This window comes from Diadema setosum, chromosome 21 (genome assembly GCF_964275005.1).
Source record: "Diadema setosum chromosome 21, eeDiaSeto1, whole genome shotgun sequence".
NCBI lineage: Eukaryota > Metazoa > Echinodermata > Echinoidea > Diadematoida > Diadematidae > Diadema > Diadema setosum.
In genome coordinates, this window is record NC_092705.1 from 28,776,557 (window position 1) to 28,794,264 (window position 17,708).

At 38.6% G+C, this 17,708-nt stretch overlaps 1 protein-coding gene across 1 annotated transcript in view; it reads right to left on the reverse strand.

Annotated features, from left to right (window-relative positions):
• Positions 1-602: 602 nt before the first annotated feature.
• The window catches only part of LOC140244623 (uncharacterized), a 35,835-nt gene continuing 18,729 nt past the window's right edge, over positions 603-17,708 (reverse strand). The window contains exons 11-13 of the mRNA XM_072324243.1: positions 2,688-2,801; positions 1,717-1,815; positions 603-1,053 (exon numbers count right to left, since the gene is read on the reverse strand). Of these exons, the coding sequence (XP_072180344.1) occupies positions 811-1,053; positions 1,717-1,815; positions 2,688-2,801 (456 nt within the window). The 3' untranslated portion in view covers positions 603-810. The remainder of the gene's footprint in view (positions 1,054-1,716; positions 1,816-2,687; positions 2,802-17,708) is intronic.

Consider the following 17,708-nt stretch of genomic DNA (forward strand, 5'->3'; position numbering starts at 1 on the left):
GAACTCTTTTTTTTGTGAACCCAACAATCTGTTTCATTCACCAGATTGTTACATATTTTTACACTCTCAAGACATGGCGCTTATATTAGACAATTACTGGACTGTGAAGTTTTTGGAACGTGAAGTTCACCCTTATGCTGTCAAGTGTTTCAAGTGTTTCAAGCATTTCAGTGTTTGAAGAGTTATCATGTTTTAATTGTTTCAAGTGTTTCAAGCCAAAACTTCTGGAATTCTGGAGTTATCTCGAAAGAAACTTTTGAAAAGAAAATGAACAAGAATTATTTGGAAACCATATTTCTGATAATGTGCATTACAGACACAGCACAGATTTCATATGTTTCTGAAAGAATGGTTTTGGATAAGTTTTGATACAAACAAAAATAATAGGATGCTTGGAGTTAAAAAAAAAAAACAACAAAAAAACAAACAAAACAAACCCCCCCCCCCAAAAAAAAAAGCAAAAGGGTGATGTAGTGTTGTAGACCACTAATGTGGTCTAGCGCCCCCTGTTATTGAAATGTATTGTGAACACCAGAAATGGCAGAATAAACAGCCAGAAGTGAAACGCCAGATTCGCTGTGATATTTCTCTTTATTGGGTCGTCCAAGCTGGTAGTCAGTAGATTTGTTAGCCTCTAACACAAATCACACAACTCTACAGGATTAGGGTTAACACTTGGATTACACATACACTCTAATTATATAGTACTGATACAATGAACCTGATTTTACTTGATTCAAATTTCATATCACAAAACCTGCTGATTCATCGTTGATACCAGTCATCCCAGTTGGAGAGATGATGCATGCCTCAGTGGTCTCCATCTCCAAGTTTTGGTTCCTTGAGGTCGGTCAGGAGCCCCTCAAGGGATTCCTTCGTCCGCCGGAAGCTGCGGTCAGCCGTCCTGCCGACCAACTGAATCCGAATCTTTGTGGCCACCTCCTCCACCCGCTGGTTGAGAAAGAACTCCACGTAGACTGCCCCGCCCCTCTTGGTCATCCGGCGAGATGGGCGGATGTAAGGGCGAGCCTTGATATTGTTCTCAGCATCTCCCTATCAAAAAGAAAACAGTAAAATCATTTAGGCTTTATAGGTATATTTCTGGTGGAAAAACATTTTTTTTCCTTCACTTCAACTGAAGTGTAGTAATACAATAATGAAAAAAACAGTACTTTTCACACAACCTCAAGTATTTTTGGCAAAAAAAAAGACAAAACACTGAAAAAAAAAATGTAGCAGTTGGCATCTCTGAATCCAAGGAATTATCACTGTCCGCCTGCACGCTGCCAACACAGGCACACACACTCAGGGAAGTTCTAGAGAACAATCATATCCTATACCTTGTGTTGTACATGCACTTGAATAGGTGGTAAAGATTCCTCAGGCATAGAGTGACGCTTTCATACTGTAAACACAGAAATTTTCACGGTACATTAATTTTTGCATATTTAGCACTATTTCTGGCTAGTGTGAATTCTGAAACCTGCGAAAATATCTTCGGAATTGCTCATCGCAAATTCAAGAACCTGTGAATATGTTTTTGAGCCACTCAGCGTGAAAAATTAATCAAGCAAAAATACCAACTTTTACGTTGGTATTTGGTATACTCTTTATGAAATATGATGAATTAATCAATTTTGGAGAAAGCTTCCTGCAGATAAATCACATTTTGGCAGGTCTGCTGCAAGTGACTAGTACAAGGCCAAAGAGGTTCACCTTAATCTGGAGTCTCACAAAGGCATCAAGTTGTCTCTTGTGCTCTGCCCAGTCCTCTCCATCTGACGTGATCTTCTTCTCAAGGTCCGCCTCACACGCCTGGTACACGGTGAAGAGCGATGCAGGTTAGGGGCATCGTCACGTCATAATCTCTATGTTACATCATCATCAGGGGCTACTTTCCCTCGGTAACACAGTAAAGAATTACTCTACCACAATTGTTCTGGTACTTGGGGCATTCACTGTCCTAACACATAGAAAATCACATGCATGTACATGTACTGTAATACTATCAGTCCCTGACTGTACATTTTGTATGCCTTACACACGTTGCGGTACCGTAGGAAGTGGTATGGTTCAATGTCCCATGCACACAAAATGTATGGTTTACATCCTCAGCCTACGTACTGTATGTGCCAGTACTTCGTGAGTGCAGGCAATATTCCAGATATTGAGATTTGTAACACAATATCGCAAGTGGCTGAATTAGTGATCAAGAACCACAGTGACGAAATGGAAATGATGCTAAGTATCAATTAGACATGCTTATCCCATCTCAAAACAACAACTAGTAATTTCCAACCTTGGACAGGACGTACAGAGCATTTGTATTATGGGAAGAAATCATTTTGCGAGTTGTTAACTTTCTATCAATTGACTTGTAAGATTACAGAACTATTGAAACACTGGGCAATATACTGCAATGTGTACAGATATATCTGTAATTGTTGAGTATACTGCCTTATCATGTAAACTATTGTAAGAAGATAGAAACACCCGCTATATGAATGTTATATCTAATCATTAACAATTACTTTGTACATCTTTTTACTGTACTGAGACACAAGTCTGTTATATATTTTGTCTGTGCCTTGTGTCTCCTATTTATAGGTGACAGCCTAGACATTGCATGTTACATTGTTTATTGACACAAGAAAGAATGTTGAACAAAAATTATGATTTATACACACCTCTGCCGTCTGTTTGATCGCTAGCGGCAGAGACTGGTTCAGCTTATACTTCATGCAGAGATGCAGACACTCGAACGCAATCTGGTTCAGCGACAGGCAAGCCGAGTTTATGGCCTGGACAAAATAAAAAGGTATGGGAGACAAACAGGAGTCCATAATTATAGAGAATAATTGCGTCATATTCAAGTGGAACGTCAGAGTAAATAAAGAAAATTCAAAACAATAACAGTTTCATTATGATTTGCAAGAATGAATTATTCACTTAAATATCTATGCTCTCCCAGTTGAATCATAATCCTAGAGGACTTCCAGTAGATTACGTTAATAACAAAAAGTTCAGTGCTCTATAACCTGCACTTGGACCCTGCACCCATACAACTTCATCTGAAAAATAGTCTTATCTGTGTCCTTCTCAAAACAAATTAAATGTCCACTGGACATTCATAGCTTAAGTTATGGGTGTAATTGAGAATTTTAGCCAAAGTATAATTACTAAATGACTTTGACAGATTAATTTGCCCTTTATATATTCTACTTGGTGTATTGATGCTTCATGCAGCATACCTATAGGCCAAGTTTTAAAAACCATACCATTAACTGTACAGTTTTCTTCTGTAGAATTAATTACATCTGGAGTACATAAATTAAAAAAAATATATATGTGATAACACTGTAATAATAATAATAAGGTCTTCTCTTTCCAGGGTAGCCTCTTCAGTGCTGACACGTACTGTTCCACTAGAGGGATTTTTAAATGGTAAGCAAACATCTGTTATAGTGCCTCTGGCACCCTCTCGGAGATGAGATACGGTATTACAAAGAGAAGATACTTTCCTCATAAATATTCTCTGTAAGCTACAACCTTTTGAATCATTTAAAGGGACTGTACAGTACTGGTTGAGGTAGGGATTCATGTTTTGAACATTCCTAAGTGAAATAATGAAAAACCTCTTATGAAATATGAAAGAACATGTAATTTTAAGAAGGATTCAATGTTTGTTTGATGAAAATTGGTTTTCAAATGGCTGAGATATCAAAAAAAGTGCTAATAATAAAAGGCGACATGCCCCAACTTTATTAGGATCTCTTTGTTTCACGTTGTTTTTGCATATCTCAGCCATTTCAAAACCGATTTTCATCGAATAAACTTTTGATACCCCTTAGAACTGCATGCTCTTTGACATCTCATAGAGTGGTTTCTGAATATCTCGCAAAATGTTAAAAGCTAAATCTACACCTCGACCAGAACTGTACACACCCTTTAAACAAACGGATCTACACGTATAGTCAAGTTCGCTATGAGCTTTCACCTTCTCAGTTAGTTGATCACGGGTGCTGTTCGTTCGATATTCCAAAGGTTCGTTATTCCGAAGGTTCGTTAATCCGAAACACACAAATTCCCTATACCTAGAGGTTCGTTAACCCGAAAATGAAAAAGGGTTCGTTAATCCGAACATATGTGACGTTATTCCGAAGGTTCGTTATTCCGAAGATTTGTTCATCCGAAAATGAAATTCGGAAAAAACGAACCTTCGGAATAACAAATCTTCGGACTGAAGAGCCTTCGGAATAACAAACCTTAGGAATAGCAAGCTATAACCGTTGATCACATTTACTGTTTAGAGATCCCATCTTCACAGTATTACCTTTTTTTATCATCTGCAATCACACTAGCTGAAACCAAATATCCTTATCCCTGTGTAGCCTTTTGCAAAGGCAGCTCGCAATGGACTCGCACACAGCGAGCAGCGGACTCGCATGCACACAGCGATCGCATCGGAGCGAGCTCGCTACGCTTGCAGCTCGCCGGTCGCGCGCTGTGTGTCCATTGCTCTCTGTGTGCATGTGCTGAAATTATAGCGAGCTGCCTTTGCAAAAGGCAAATCACTGTGCAACCTCTGAACAACCTGATCCATGACATGACAGGAAATCATATTATCAAACAAAATTAGAGAACTTTAAATCATACAGTTTGAAAACTGGAAAAAAACTGACATTCTCCAGCACAATCTTTGATCTTTGTTCTAAAAAATGACTTCTCCCTTTCCTTTGTTGATTGATATCATAACTTGCAACTATCTCATCATATGGTGCCTTCCTAGAATAAAGTCAAGAGCATATGGTGGAATTTATGGCAAGTTCACTCATCTTCGACGCTACATACAGCCTCACCCTGGATCCACAATCAAATATGCCTCTGCAGAATTCTTTATTTACTGATATTATTACAAAGTCCAAATCATGATATCTTCGTAGATTTGTTTCCATGGAAACACCTAGGCCATATTTCACAAAAAGTTGCTTATGACAGCAACTCTTGCTGGAATGACAAGTGTCACAATAACAACAAGAATCCAGCTTCATGATTGACTGTTGCTATGGGAAGTTGCTATTCTAGCAAGAGTTGCTATCCAACATCTTTTATGAAATGGGGCTCTACATTTCTCATACTGTAAACGTCAATATTTTCGAGCGATTAATTTTTCGCGCTGAGCGGCTCGAAAACGTATTCGCGGGTTCTTAAATTCGCGCTCCACAGCAGGTTACTTTACTGTAGTACACATTCACTGCTTTCATCCAAAGCCTCTGCTACATAGCTTGCTATGCCAGCGTACAACAAGCGACGTAGCGAGCGGCTCGACTGCGAGTACAAGCACTCAAATACGTAGTACAGCTGTGACTGTAGTACCGTAGTCACGGGGGAATGTAGCATCGGTGCGCGCGGTGCACACTGCATGCTACAGTACACAGCAATCTATCGTCTCTTCGCACAGTACTAGTAGCGTAAACATGCCTGTACATTGTACTACGTAGCAGTATCATCGATGAAGCGCACACAATTCATCCCGTTCAAAATGTGCATAGAAAATTGTGAAGATATATTCGCGCGTTTTTGAATTCGCGCTAGCCGAACGTAGCGCGAAATCCGCGAAAATTAATGTACCGCGAAAATTTCCACGTTTACAGTAGTCAAAACACAAGCATGTGATATATGAAGTTTGATTAGATACATAGACAAAACAACAAGAAAAACAGACTGGCACATGACACAATGGGATATACATTGTATGTGATTTCTCTTTATTGCATTGCAGTTTGAGTTACGTGGATTGTATGACTACTAAATAAAGGACAATGTATTCAAGTACTACAGGCAAGTATTAGTCAACACGAAGGAAGATATCGTCAATCAACATATGCATATATCATATCATATATCATATATCATATATCACATCATATCATATCATATCATATATCATATATCACATAACATCATATCAGATATTATCATATCAATTATGCCTATCATATTGTTATAGTAATGTGTAATGATGAAAACAGAGGCACAGCAACTACTGGCAGGACTAAGAGACTTCTGTTGTTAAAGGGAATATTGTTTGGATGGAAATGCAAATACTGGAGCAGGATCTTCAACTCTCCTAACCTAAAGCATGTTAGCCAATCACAAGCATTTACGGTCACACTTCAGGCATTAGCATGGTATGAATATCAAATCACAATCCTGTAACATTGCACTGGGCACAATATGTACTGGTAGTAATTAATGTAAATATGTCATACAACAAAACTTTCTGGAAGACAGCAACAGAATCTCTTTGGCAAAGCCAGGAAAAATGTTTTTTGAGCAGACAGCAGGGTATCAATCGAGAAAGCTGGTTAAATTATAGAATATAGAAAGAAACAAGAACTACAGACCTCTGTCAAGCCGTTTGATTGCACTATAAGAACAAAACCCTACACAGATCTTTCTTCCATCTCTCATCTTGAATTAATAATCAGCAAACAACTGCACAATCTATTAGATATGGTACATAGAATATGCTGGAGTGTTGAAAAGAAAATGATTTTTCAGCCATGATAAACTTTCTCTTGCAATTGAATTTGACATTCCGTGGAATACACAATGCTACAGCTTGTACACTATATATATATATATATTTCATTCCTATCCAGCCAGCAATTTTTTTTTTTCACGACAATAGCAGTCAGCAAGAGACAATTTTGTCTGCTTCCAAGTTTGTATAATATGATGTAGCTGCTGCTTCAATATATCTCAGATTCTTGCATGATTCTTTCTTTTTTTTTTCTTTGGTAGTCACTTTGATACTAAAACAAGGAACTGATTAATCTATCAGGATAAATACCACTTTGTTCCCATAAAATGCAAGCAGTGATATATATCTGTATGATACACATACAAGGTTTTTGCTCTCAGCCAGTATTGATATGAATATGATATAAATAGAGAAGGAGACTTAACGCCCTTCTTTCTCAACAATACACTAAGATCAAATACTAGCTAATACTACAAAGGCAAGAATATCATTCTTTTGTTTAGTTGTTGTTTTCTTAAGTATTAAAAGGTAACAATGATTTACACACCTCACTGCCTGCATGCAGTCAAACACAAGGAACAATGAAAGTGACCACATATAATATGGCCTTTCTAAAACACGCATTAAAATGTGACCTCTACTGATCAATAATGTCAAAAGTCTGAACATACAATTCTCAGTATCGTCAATACCTACATGTAGGTGCTGTGCGCAAAGCAGCATTTCAGATGCATTGTGGGATAGCTCAGGGGACAAACTCGCCTCCGTTTTGGATGCATATGCACTCAGGTCACATTCTGTCTTTATCCAGGGATATGTTTTGTTGAAGATTTTTTTTTTTTTTTTTTTTGCTTTTCATCATGTGACCAGCACATTGAAGCCTTGCAGTAGTGAGCCATGAGTCTAGTGACTGCATAATAAGTAAAATTCTGAAACTTTCAACTCTTTTAAAGCTGAATTATAGCCAAGAAAAAAAAGGAGTACCAGTAACAACGGAAAAGCAGACAACTCCATTGAATTGTATGGAAACTGCGATGCGCCTGCACAGAAGTTTTCTGCACATTGGCAATACGGAGAATTGTTTGCACATGAAGAAGGTTTACAAATACCACTTCTGTTACACACAACATTAGTACTAATAAAACTAGGCATGATAGACTCTCAACACATAGCTTGGAATTGAACAGGGAATTCATGAAATGTATGGAAAAGCTTGTATAATTCTGACATACACATATCGTATTCACCTTGCCTTAGTTTATCTTTGTTTTTTTCTCAAACATTTTAGTATGAAAGATAGCTCGAGCACAGACAGGAATGCACCTTATCAGACCTTGCCTGCAATTGAAGTTAGCGATTTAATAAGAAAAGAAAAACAACAACAACGCCAACAATGAAACTAATGTTTTGCAGCAACAATGGGACTTAACTTCTTTATTTTAAGTTCATGCAATATTACCTTTATGTTAACAGTCAACACACACCATGAATGTGGGGTATTAGGTAGGCAATATTAGCCTTACAAAACAAAGTCAGCTTTATCAAGATGCAGGTCAAACTCAATGTTAGATGACTTCTCATAACTAACCTTCCTCAACATCTGCCCTGTTCCACTTTAACATTAACTCTTTGTGCATAACGATTGCATGCCAAGCTTCAGTCAAAGGCTTGCAAACTCTGCATATTCTGCTCAATTGCACAACTGCCAACAAACGATCAATAAATTGCAATATGCCAAAAGACAATGAAAGCATCAAAGCTATAGCTTTGTGATAAATATACACATTACGAGCAAAACGAGATTTTTTTCTATAATTTTGTTGTACTGCATTTTCAGCTAAAATGCTTCTATAAAAAGTTAGAAAGCTTGCAAAAACAGAATGTTTTCTGAAAGTGTTCGTGCGTTGCTGTCGCAGAATACCATGGTACACAAAGAGATAAGTCCCATTCCACTCTGGGTTCATGTTCATTTTTTGTTGAAATAAAGTGAAATCAGTTGAATAAGATGGCGGAAGTTTCAGCAAGATCAGACACAAAGTTAAGAAATTCATGGAATTTTGAAATTGTTAAGTTTTCACAAAGAGTGATATTAGTAGCAATCACATTATATACAAATTAGACAAAAATTGCAATTGGTTTGTGCATCAAACAACATCAAATTAATGTTTTCAATTTGGTATGGGAAGTTTAACAAGTGCAACCCTGTCCTTCAATGTGAGTCATCTTTGTCAGACTTTTAGGGAGTTTTAGATTTGAAACATGGACATTAAGACGACGATTGCATTGGCCATTCATTTCTCTCTGTGCGTCGTGTTGCAAAGTTGCTTTAGATTTTGCAAAGATGTAACTTGTATGAAGTAAAATGGTGCCCCGATACAATCATTGCATCACCTAGCCCTCTACATTTTGAGAGAATTCTAAAATGGCGCAGAACCATCATAAAAACTCAGAAGACATGAGATCGATTTTGATGCGCATGCACAGAAAATTATTTTTTCCCTCAACATCCGCATTGTAAAAATCTAAAGCTCCCTATTGCAACACTCAAGACTCTAAGGCTGCGTTCATGCGAAACTAGAATTGCGTTTCTAAACGCGTTTAGTCGCTAAACGTGTTTAGTTGCGTTGCGTTCATGCGATTTTTCCATTTAAACGCGTTTCAAAACGCCGATCTGAAACGCGGAAAAAAGGGCGTTTTGAATCACGATTCTGCCAGAATCACAATCGCAGAAACCGCATGAACACAACCATGATTTCAATCATTATTTTGGACGTCATTGTGCGCTGTGCGCATGCGTGTCTCACGGGGTATCCCACTGGTTCTGTTCGCGCGCTTTATGTACGTCTTATGAATCGTGTGTTTTGGTACCATACCTGCACTAGTTCGTTTACATCAACGCCATACACCGATTCTATGCTAGTATTTGGCTGTTTATTGTGATAATACATGTAATTATTGTCCGATCGAGTTGAATGGCTCCAGCTGTTCTACCAATCATAAGATTATTCCTCGTTCTGTGCGCAGAGCCACAGCAAATTGGACGGTGTTCACCGAAATAAAAACGTATACAATAAACTCGCAGATACAGGAAGTCAGGCTCGAGTTGTAGAGACATGGTCAAACTGCGCAGTGCGCTGCGCAATGGCAGAAGGTGAGCTGAGCCAGAATCAGCATTGACGAAAGCCCGCATGAACGCTCTTCCGCGGAGACCGTGATTTGAAACGCCGTTTTGAATCATGATTCATGTTTGTGATTCTGGCTACGAAATTCGCATGAACGCGGCCTACATCAAAAAATAGTTTTTCTCTTCGCTTTCATGTCATATCGAGAAATCAAGTGAGGGACTATACAGGTCATGACATCATCACCTCTAATTTGCATATTCATATGTAGTTGCTACCTATAAACATGCAAATGTACATTTATATTCAACAGTATTTACGAAAAACATCGAAAACTATTGAATTCCACAACTTTCTTATATCAAGTCCAATAATGATGAAACTCCTACCCCTCTATTTTCTGAATTTACTTAGATTATTGACTGAGGTCAACTTGAAAATGGGGTGGAAAGCACTTTGAAATCATTCTGAAGTTTTTACTTCAGTGCAGTTTTTAGCATGATGGTTTCTCTCTCTAACTGCTTTGTCGTCCTCAAAATGAATGGATAAAAACAATACTGCATTAGAATTACAAAGAACAGACAAGGGTGGACATGGGACAGAACAATGACACCTGTGAGAAGTGACATGTGAAACAGACACATTGACAAAGGAAGTGCACTGAGAAACGTTTTAACACGAGTGAAAGTACAAATGTTTGGCACAGCTTCATGATGCACAAATGCACTTGAGGTCTGAATCTAGTGCAAGGGAACAGTTCCTGACTGTATACGCCATATATTTAGCTAGTCTAATTTTTCGCAAATCGGGACTTCCCAACAATTTCGCAAGGGGTGAAATTTGCAATTGGGAAGGACGGTACTGAACAAAAAAATGTACCTGGTATGTGCGCACATCACATTCATGTCTGAACAAAAGTGAATATCTTCGTGTGTTTTTAAATTAACAAATAGCACCCAATCCGCAAAATTCACGAAAATAAAAACCTCGCGAAATATTCCGCGTATACAGTACACAATGATGCAGGCATATCTAACAACGCGAGTATGATTCTGAACATCAACAACACTAAAATCTAACATCTTTAAAAGGCAAGAGAGTGGCAAATATGAGAGGAAAACTGAAAATTATCAGTATTAAGTCAAGATATCATACAGAAGAAGCAAAAAGCATGACAACATTTCAATTGCCATGAATGATGTAGCTTGTTACAGTTTTTAGAGAGAGCAAGAGCAAGAGCAAACTAGAAATGTCGCTTTGGCGACTGGTATGCCTCCGCCATAATGCATGATTTTCCCAATAGGTCTAGATAGTACATGTGGACACTGTGTGATTACATTTTCACAAAATTGGCAAAATATTGGAATGACAAGTTTGTCACAAATGTGTTAAATGTTCACCTTCCTTGACGTAGGTTTAATTGGATGAATAGGAGAGCATGTATCTAGGGATTTAAGGACTTTAACTTGACTTTGAACCATTCATACATTTAGGCATTGAGTAATTTTCAAGGTACAGGTGTGGAGAAAAAGTGCAATTTCTGAATTGAATAGTAAATTGTTACCATTTTCATCTGGCCCTTGACCCTAAAATTCATGAGATAATTACTTTCAGGTAGAACATGCATAATATGTACTAAGTTTCAAGGTAACTTGAGCCACTTCCGAGATATGGAGGAAAAAGTTAGTTCAGCACTTTCAATTGATCTTTGACCTTTTGACCTTTGAGGCAAAAAGAGAGAAAAAAAAAACTTTCCAGAGAATTTCTATTAGGTTACACACGCATACACCAAGTGTAAAAAAATATTGCATAAATATGAGGGTAATAGTAAAATTTTGAAGTCTTGCACTTGACCTTTGACCCCATGAACCCTACATTCTCTAGATAATCACTTCCAGTCAGTACATGTATATACTATGTTCCATGAAGATACCTTGAACAATTTTCCAAGGTACAGAGAAAAAAAAGAAGTTTTAATATTTCTACTTGACCTTTTGACCTTTGACCTTTGACCTCATGACCCAAACTTTCACCAGAGAATCTTAATTGGGTAATACATGTATACACTAAGTTCCAAGAAAACATCTTCAGGCATTCAATAGATATGGTGGAAATAGTGAAATTTTATGTATTTGACCCTGACCTTTTGACCTTTGACCTTTGACCTCATGACCTAAACTTTCACCAGAGAATCTTAATTGGGTAATACATGTATACACTAAGTTTTAAGAAAATATCTTCAGGCATTCAATAGATATGGTAGAAATAGTGAAATTTTATGTATTTGACCCTGACCTTTTGACCTTTGACCTTTGACCTCATGACCCAAACTTTCACCAGAGAATCTTAATTGGGTAATACATGTATACACTAAGTTTCAAGAAAATATCTTAAGGCATTCAATAGATATGGTGGAAATAGTGAAATTTTTATGTATTTGACCTTGACCTTTTGACCTTTGACCTTGAGCATGTGCACCCAAAAGTTGATAGGCACAACTTCAACCCCTAATACACATACATGCCAAGTTTCATTAGAATACCTCAACAGGTTTCGATAGTTACCTTGTCCACAAAATTCATTACGGACGGACGGAAGGACGGACGGACGGACGGACGGACGGACGGACGGACGGACGGACGGACGGACGGACGGACGGACGGACAACCCGAAAACATAATGCCTCCGGCACCACTTCGTGGCGGAGGCATAAAAAATATTTGTGGCAGTATGTTCTCAGAGACTCTTCCCCCGCCCCCAAAAAAAGTGATTTCTTATTCAACTTTTATTTTGTGTGGTTATCAAAACTGCAAACAATGCACAGAATTTTCAGCACAAAAGAGCCATGTTAATTGATACTTAATATTTCGACAAGCCACATTCTCCAAGAACTTTTCTAGAAATAAAACAATCTCTGGGCGGGCATGATAAATGGATATGATCCATAATCAGAACAAATGATAGTCCATAGACCAAGCTAATTTGCTTAGAACACTTTTACTGGTTGCCATGGTACTTGCAAATATCTGAAGCTTTCACCAAACATGCTCTCCCTGCACAGGAAAACTGACTACTCAGTGGATCAATCTACGAGTGATGGGGACATTCCCTTTCGTATTAAAGCCGTTTTGAGTCCCACTGTTGTTCCACACTGACAGAATCAGATGCGCTTTTTTAAACACGAGCAACGTCTTCTCTGGAGTAAAGTGCCATTTGAGTCTACGAAAGTGGCTGTCAGTCGCCCTCTCTCTACACCCTTGTTGCCATGGCACCACAAGACGTAGGTGGTTGTATATGGGGGAGAGGGACACTTAGCAGCAACCTCTTGGATTAAGTTTCGTATCGACGACATGCCCTAAGCCTCAGGGATTTGTGGCAATTTTTCCCTCTCTTACAACATCTGATCTATCAGCTCTTCTTATTCTTCATCTTCTTCTTCTTGCTAGATATCAAAAAGTGACAGTAAATGATAAGGAAAGGGGAATGCTTTGAATTAAAATCTAGACAATGAAAGTGTGCACAAGAACAATGAGGTGGAATGCTGCTGTATGTTTACAATGTCTTGAAAAAATGAAATAAAATTAATGATGATGGTAGAAGCTTCATTCAAGTGAGAAATGAAGCAAGGAAATTTTTGAATGTTAAAGATAATATAAAGTTTTGGTATTACCTCAAAAGTTTCCCTGAATTTCCTTGTCTTAGTTTGTGTTTCAGGTTAAAGTACCTTTCATATAACTAACACTATGAGACTTACTCGCCCCAAAGTGCTCTCATGTCTTAGTAATCATTCAATAATGGTTTCGTACCAGAGTCGCCGCCGTACGACGGCGGCGAGGTAGTACACGTATTGTGCGAGATAACTGCGACCAGCATATATATATAACTAACACTATGAGACTTACTCACCCCAAAGTGCTCTCATGTCTTAGTAATCATTCAATAATGGTTTCGTACCAGAGCCGCCGCCGTACGACGGCGGCGAGGTAGTACACGTATTGTGCGAGATAACTGCGACCAGCAGCGTGCAGCCCCATACGCATACTGTGTAGCTAACTGCGACCAGCAGCCCCATACGCATAGCGTAATGGGGCTTCGCATTGTAGCTTACAGGATCATGACAGATGTAGTATCGCGGGTAAATATCAACTTAAAATCCAAAAATTTCTTCAATTTGAAGACTTACCAGTTAAGTTGAAGTATTGAAAACAGGCTTTAGGCAATGTTTGGTTTTGCCAATAGTCCCTTTCTGTTCTAATTGATGACTGAATGTGACTCGGTCGAGAGGACCTTGGGAGAGCTACACTGAATTGACGGCCAGCGCATGCGCACACAAACATCTTATCCGTTCATGGATTTGAAATTTGTTCGCATGTGATGTGTGCGTATGCGCTGGTCGTAGTAATCAGTGTACGTAGCTCTCCCAAGGTCCTCTCGACAGAGTCACATTCAGTCATCAATTCGAACAGAAAGGGACTATTGGCAGAACCAAACGTTGCCCGAAGCCTCTTTTCAAGACTTCAACTTAATTGGTAAGTCTTCAAATTGAAGAATTTTGTGGATTTTAAGTTGATATTTACCCGCGATACTAAATCTGTCATGATCCTGAATGCTACAATGCGAAGCCCCATTATGCTATGCGTATGGGGCTGCTGGTCGCAGTTAATTGCATGATTACTAAGAAATGAGAGCACTTTGGGGCGAGTAAGTCTCACAGTGTTAGTTATATGATAGATACTTTAACCTGAAACAAGGAAATTCAGGGAAACTTTTGAGGTACCAAAATTTTTTATTATCTTTAAAAGTTTAACATGCTTCAGAGATATTGTACACAAACACATAAATGCAACTGAATGAGGTAATTTTGTCATGACCCGACCTGTAAATAAATCCTCATTACATTTCATTTTTAAATGACCTGAAGAAATAAATTTGGTCTTAAAAATCAAATCATTGAATAATTTATTGACCAACATAATATACTTGCATAGCATAATTTTTTTCCCCCACAAATCATTCCAATTCAATCCAGTCCCGAGTCACAGTTTCACTAAAATTTTCTCTGGCAGCATGGTTTTTCTGAGATACCCTATGTGATAATTTGCTTCTAACACTCCTACATATTATTCAGATGAACCTACATAACATACTGTACATTGTACATAAGAATCATAGGTGTGTCAATAAAACAAAAAGCCAAGCTGTGTATTCATGAAGACTGCTCTAAATGTAATGTCAAACTGGCAAGACCAGGATAAACCAATACGCTATTGGCAAAGTCCTCCAGAATTGCACTGCCCCTTTCATAGAAATTTTTTGGTGAAGCACAGTGGGTAATTTTTGCCCAGAAATACAGGCAAAACTCGCTATAGAAAGATTATGTATAATGATAGCAGTACATCTGTCACAGTCCCAAACAACTGGCAGGTAATTCTATAATGCCGACTTTCTCTCTTGATAAAGTGTCTAAAACAAGATTTCATTTTACTATTGCCAGCAAAATTTCATGGCCTCAAAGAGAAGAAATCCATTAAAACACTCTCCCAGTAAAACAAGCAAAACTCTGCGACTGATTGAGAAATTGCCTTTCATCAATGTTTACAGTAATAGCCATCAATAAAAATCGTGGGCATACCTACTTCGGTGACACTGAACCCACGAACTCCTGACTTCTAGACAGGCGTCATGTCCACAAGACTAGCCAGCTTCTGCCAAATAGCCAGTGACGGTTCTTGTTCCTTATTATAGCAGCGGCTACTGCATATTTATTCGCATTCATGATCCGCCACTGAGTTGTTTCTATTGCAGCTAATTGACAAATTGCCCTTCACGTGACATAAATAGCCACTGATCATTCAGTGTTTGGAGTGACAGCCATGATAATAAGATCAAGTGCATACCTACAAAATGTGTTGTACTCTGATGGGATTTGAATCTGTGATCCTCTGATTGTCAGGCAGGCATCATATCCACTTGATTTCTGCCTGATAGCAAGTGATGGTTCTTATCCCAGCAAAAATTTATGCAGATCAATGTCTTCCTTCATTTTTGGGGGCTGGCAAAATTGTAAAATGCTCGAATATTTACTGCCAAAGCTGCTGCGTTGTGATGAGAGAGGTCTTCCTAGTGTTAATGAACAGTGTGAGCCATGCAGGTCTGTCCAGACAAATCATTTGATCCAATGCTATGTAAATGTTACTTGCCTGTCAAGGGGTGGGGATGGGGGTGTTACAACATTGATACACTATCTGTGACCGAAGGAAGCAGTATCCTTATTGCAGATGCATAGGCCTACAATAAATGTAAATAGCAAAGATTCTTTGTGAAGGTGATACACGCATTGCAACTTAGGTCAAGAGCACCTGCACGCTTGTCATATCTTGGTTTTGGATGTGTATTTACTGTCTTTGGTCTGTGTATTACAAGAGTATTACTGTATATTGCACTGCACATTATCATTGCAAACTACTGGCAAGAGCTTGAAAGAGGTGCAGGTATGCCAGAGAATTGTGCTGCAGGTATGCTGCAGGTATGCAAGAGCTTGAAAGAGGTGCAGGTATGCCAGAGTATTGTGCTGCAGAGTATTGTGCTGCAGGTATGCCAGAGTCTTTGGCATTGTTAAAACTTTTTTGAGTGTCACAAGGAAGAAACCTCTACGGTTAAAGGCACATAGTCCCGGTGGTTTAGTCAAATGCGTACGCGGGCGCACGGCGCAAGTTGCCTATAGAGACCTATGCTATTGACTTCTCTTTAGCACTTACGCTTTGTGACCCATTTCCCCAAGTCCGAAGAAGTCCGATCCACTGTAGTCAGTGGTCCGATCACAGTTCGGCTCATGATTCGGCTGAGGGGGATGACAGCTTTAGCAAACTCCTTTTGTGATGTCATACTAAGAAGCACATATGCACGCACCCTGGCATTACCACAGACTGCATGATGCGCAGAGAAGACAACGAAGGCAACGTTACCTAGCAACACCTACGCGCTTTACTCTTGATGACAGCTGAACTTCAGTAATCTTCGTATCAATGCTAACGGTGATCAGCACTATCATTCAACAGCGCCCTCTACACTACAGGGACTATGCGTCTTTAAGTAATTCCACATCTTCCTCCTCCTCTGCTCCTTCTCCCCCTCCCACAGCTGTAATTATTTCTTGTCAGACCACTGATACACTAGTTCGCTGAGCCCACCAAAACAAAAGAGTGGTTGGGTAGTACATTTTATGACTGAGTGTCAGGACACTTGAAAACCATTTGTCACTTTGGTCAGTATGATTCCATAGTTTGTCAGTAGAAATCAGAGGAACGACATATATTTGAAGCTATGGGAAATCAAGCACAGTGAAGTAGCACATATGTAAGGCAATTAGTCCCACAAGTGCATGTTCATGTGTGTTGACTCGGAGATAAAATTAGTATTGGCTAGGACAAGAAAAACCTGCGTGTCCAAACAACCTCATTATAGCGAGTTTTGCCTGTGCTGCTTCTCGAGTTCTGAAAGACTTACTATGGAGAAACAGATAACTGCAATGCTTCCATGCCACTGAGAATTTCACCGTAACAATGCTCAAAAAATGTTGTAAAAACAACAAAAGCTTGAGTTCACCTGAATTACACAATCCCTAAGGTTTGTCGCAGAAAAAGTGACTACAAATTTCCTGTTATCTTTTTCTGAAGATCAACAACAACTAGAACAGGCATATACACCTATAATCACAGAAAGGAATTCCATCTCCACTCACTATGAAGGAATAAGTTTGATTTAAGTGAAAATAAAAAACACTGACAAAGAAAATCAAAAATACAACAATTCAACAAAGGTTGATGAATGATAAGCAATGAAATCTGAAATGAAAATAGACCAAGCAAAAAAGTTTTTTATTTATTAATTTATCATTATTATTATTTTTTTTTTTTGGGGGGGGGGTGGGTTAATTTGATGCAAATTTAAGAATGAATGTATGGTATGTATCCATAAGCAATTTTAAGGCTGAATTGGAATGCACCGCAATGCTCACATAATATTTGATTTCTGTGTTA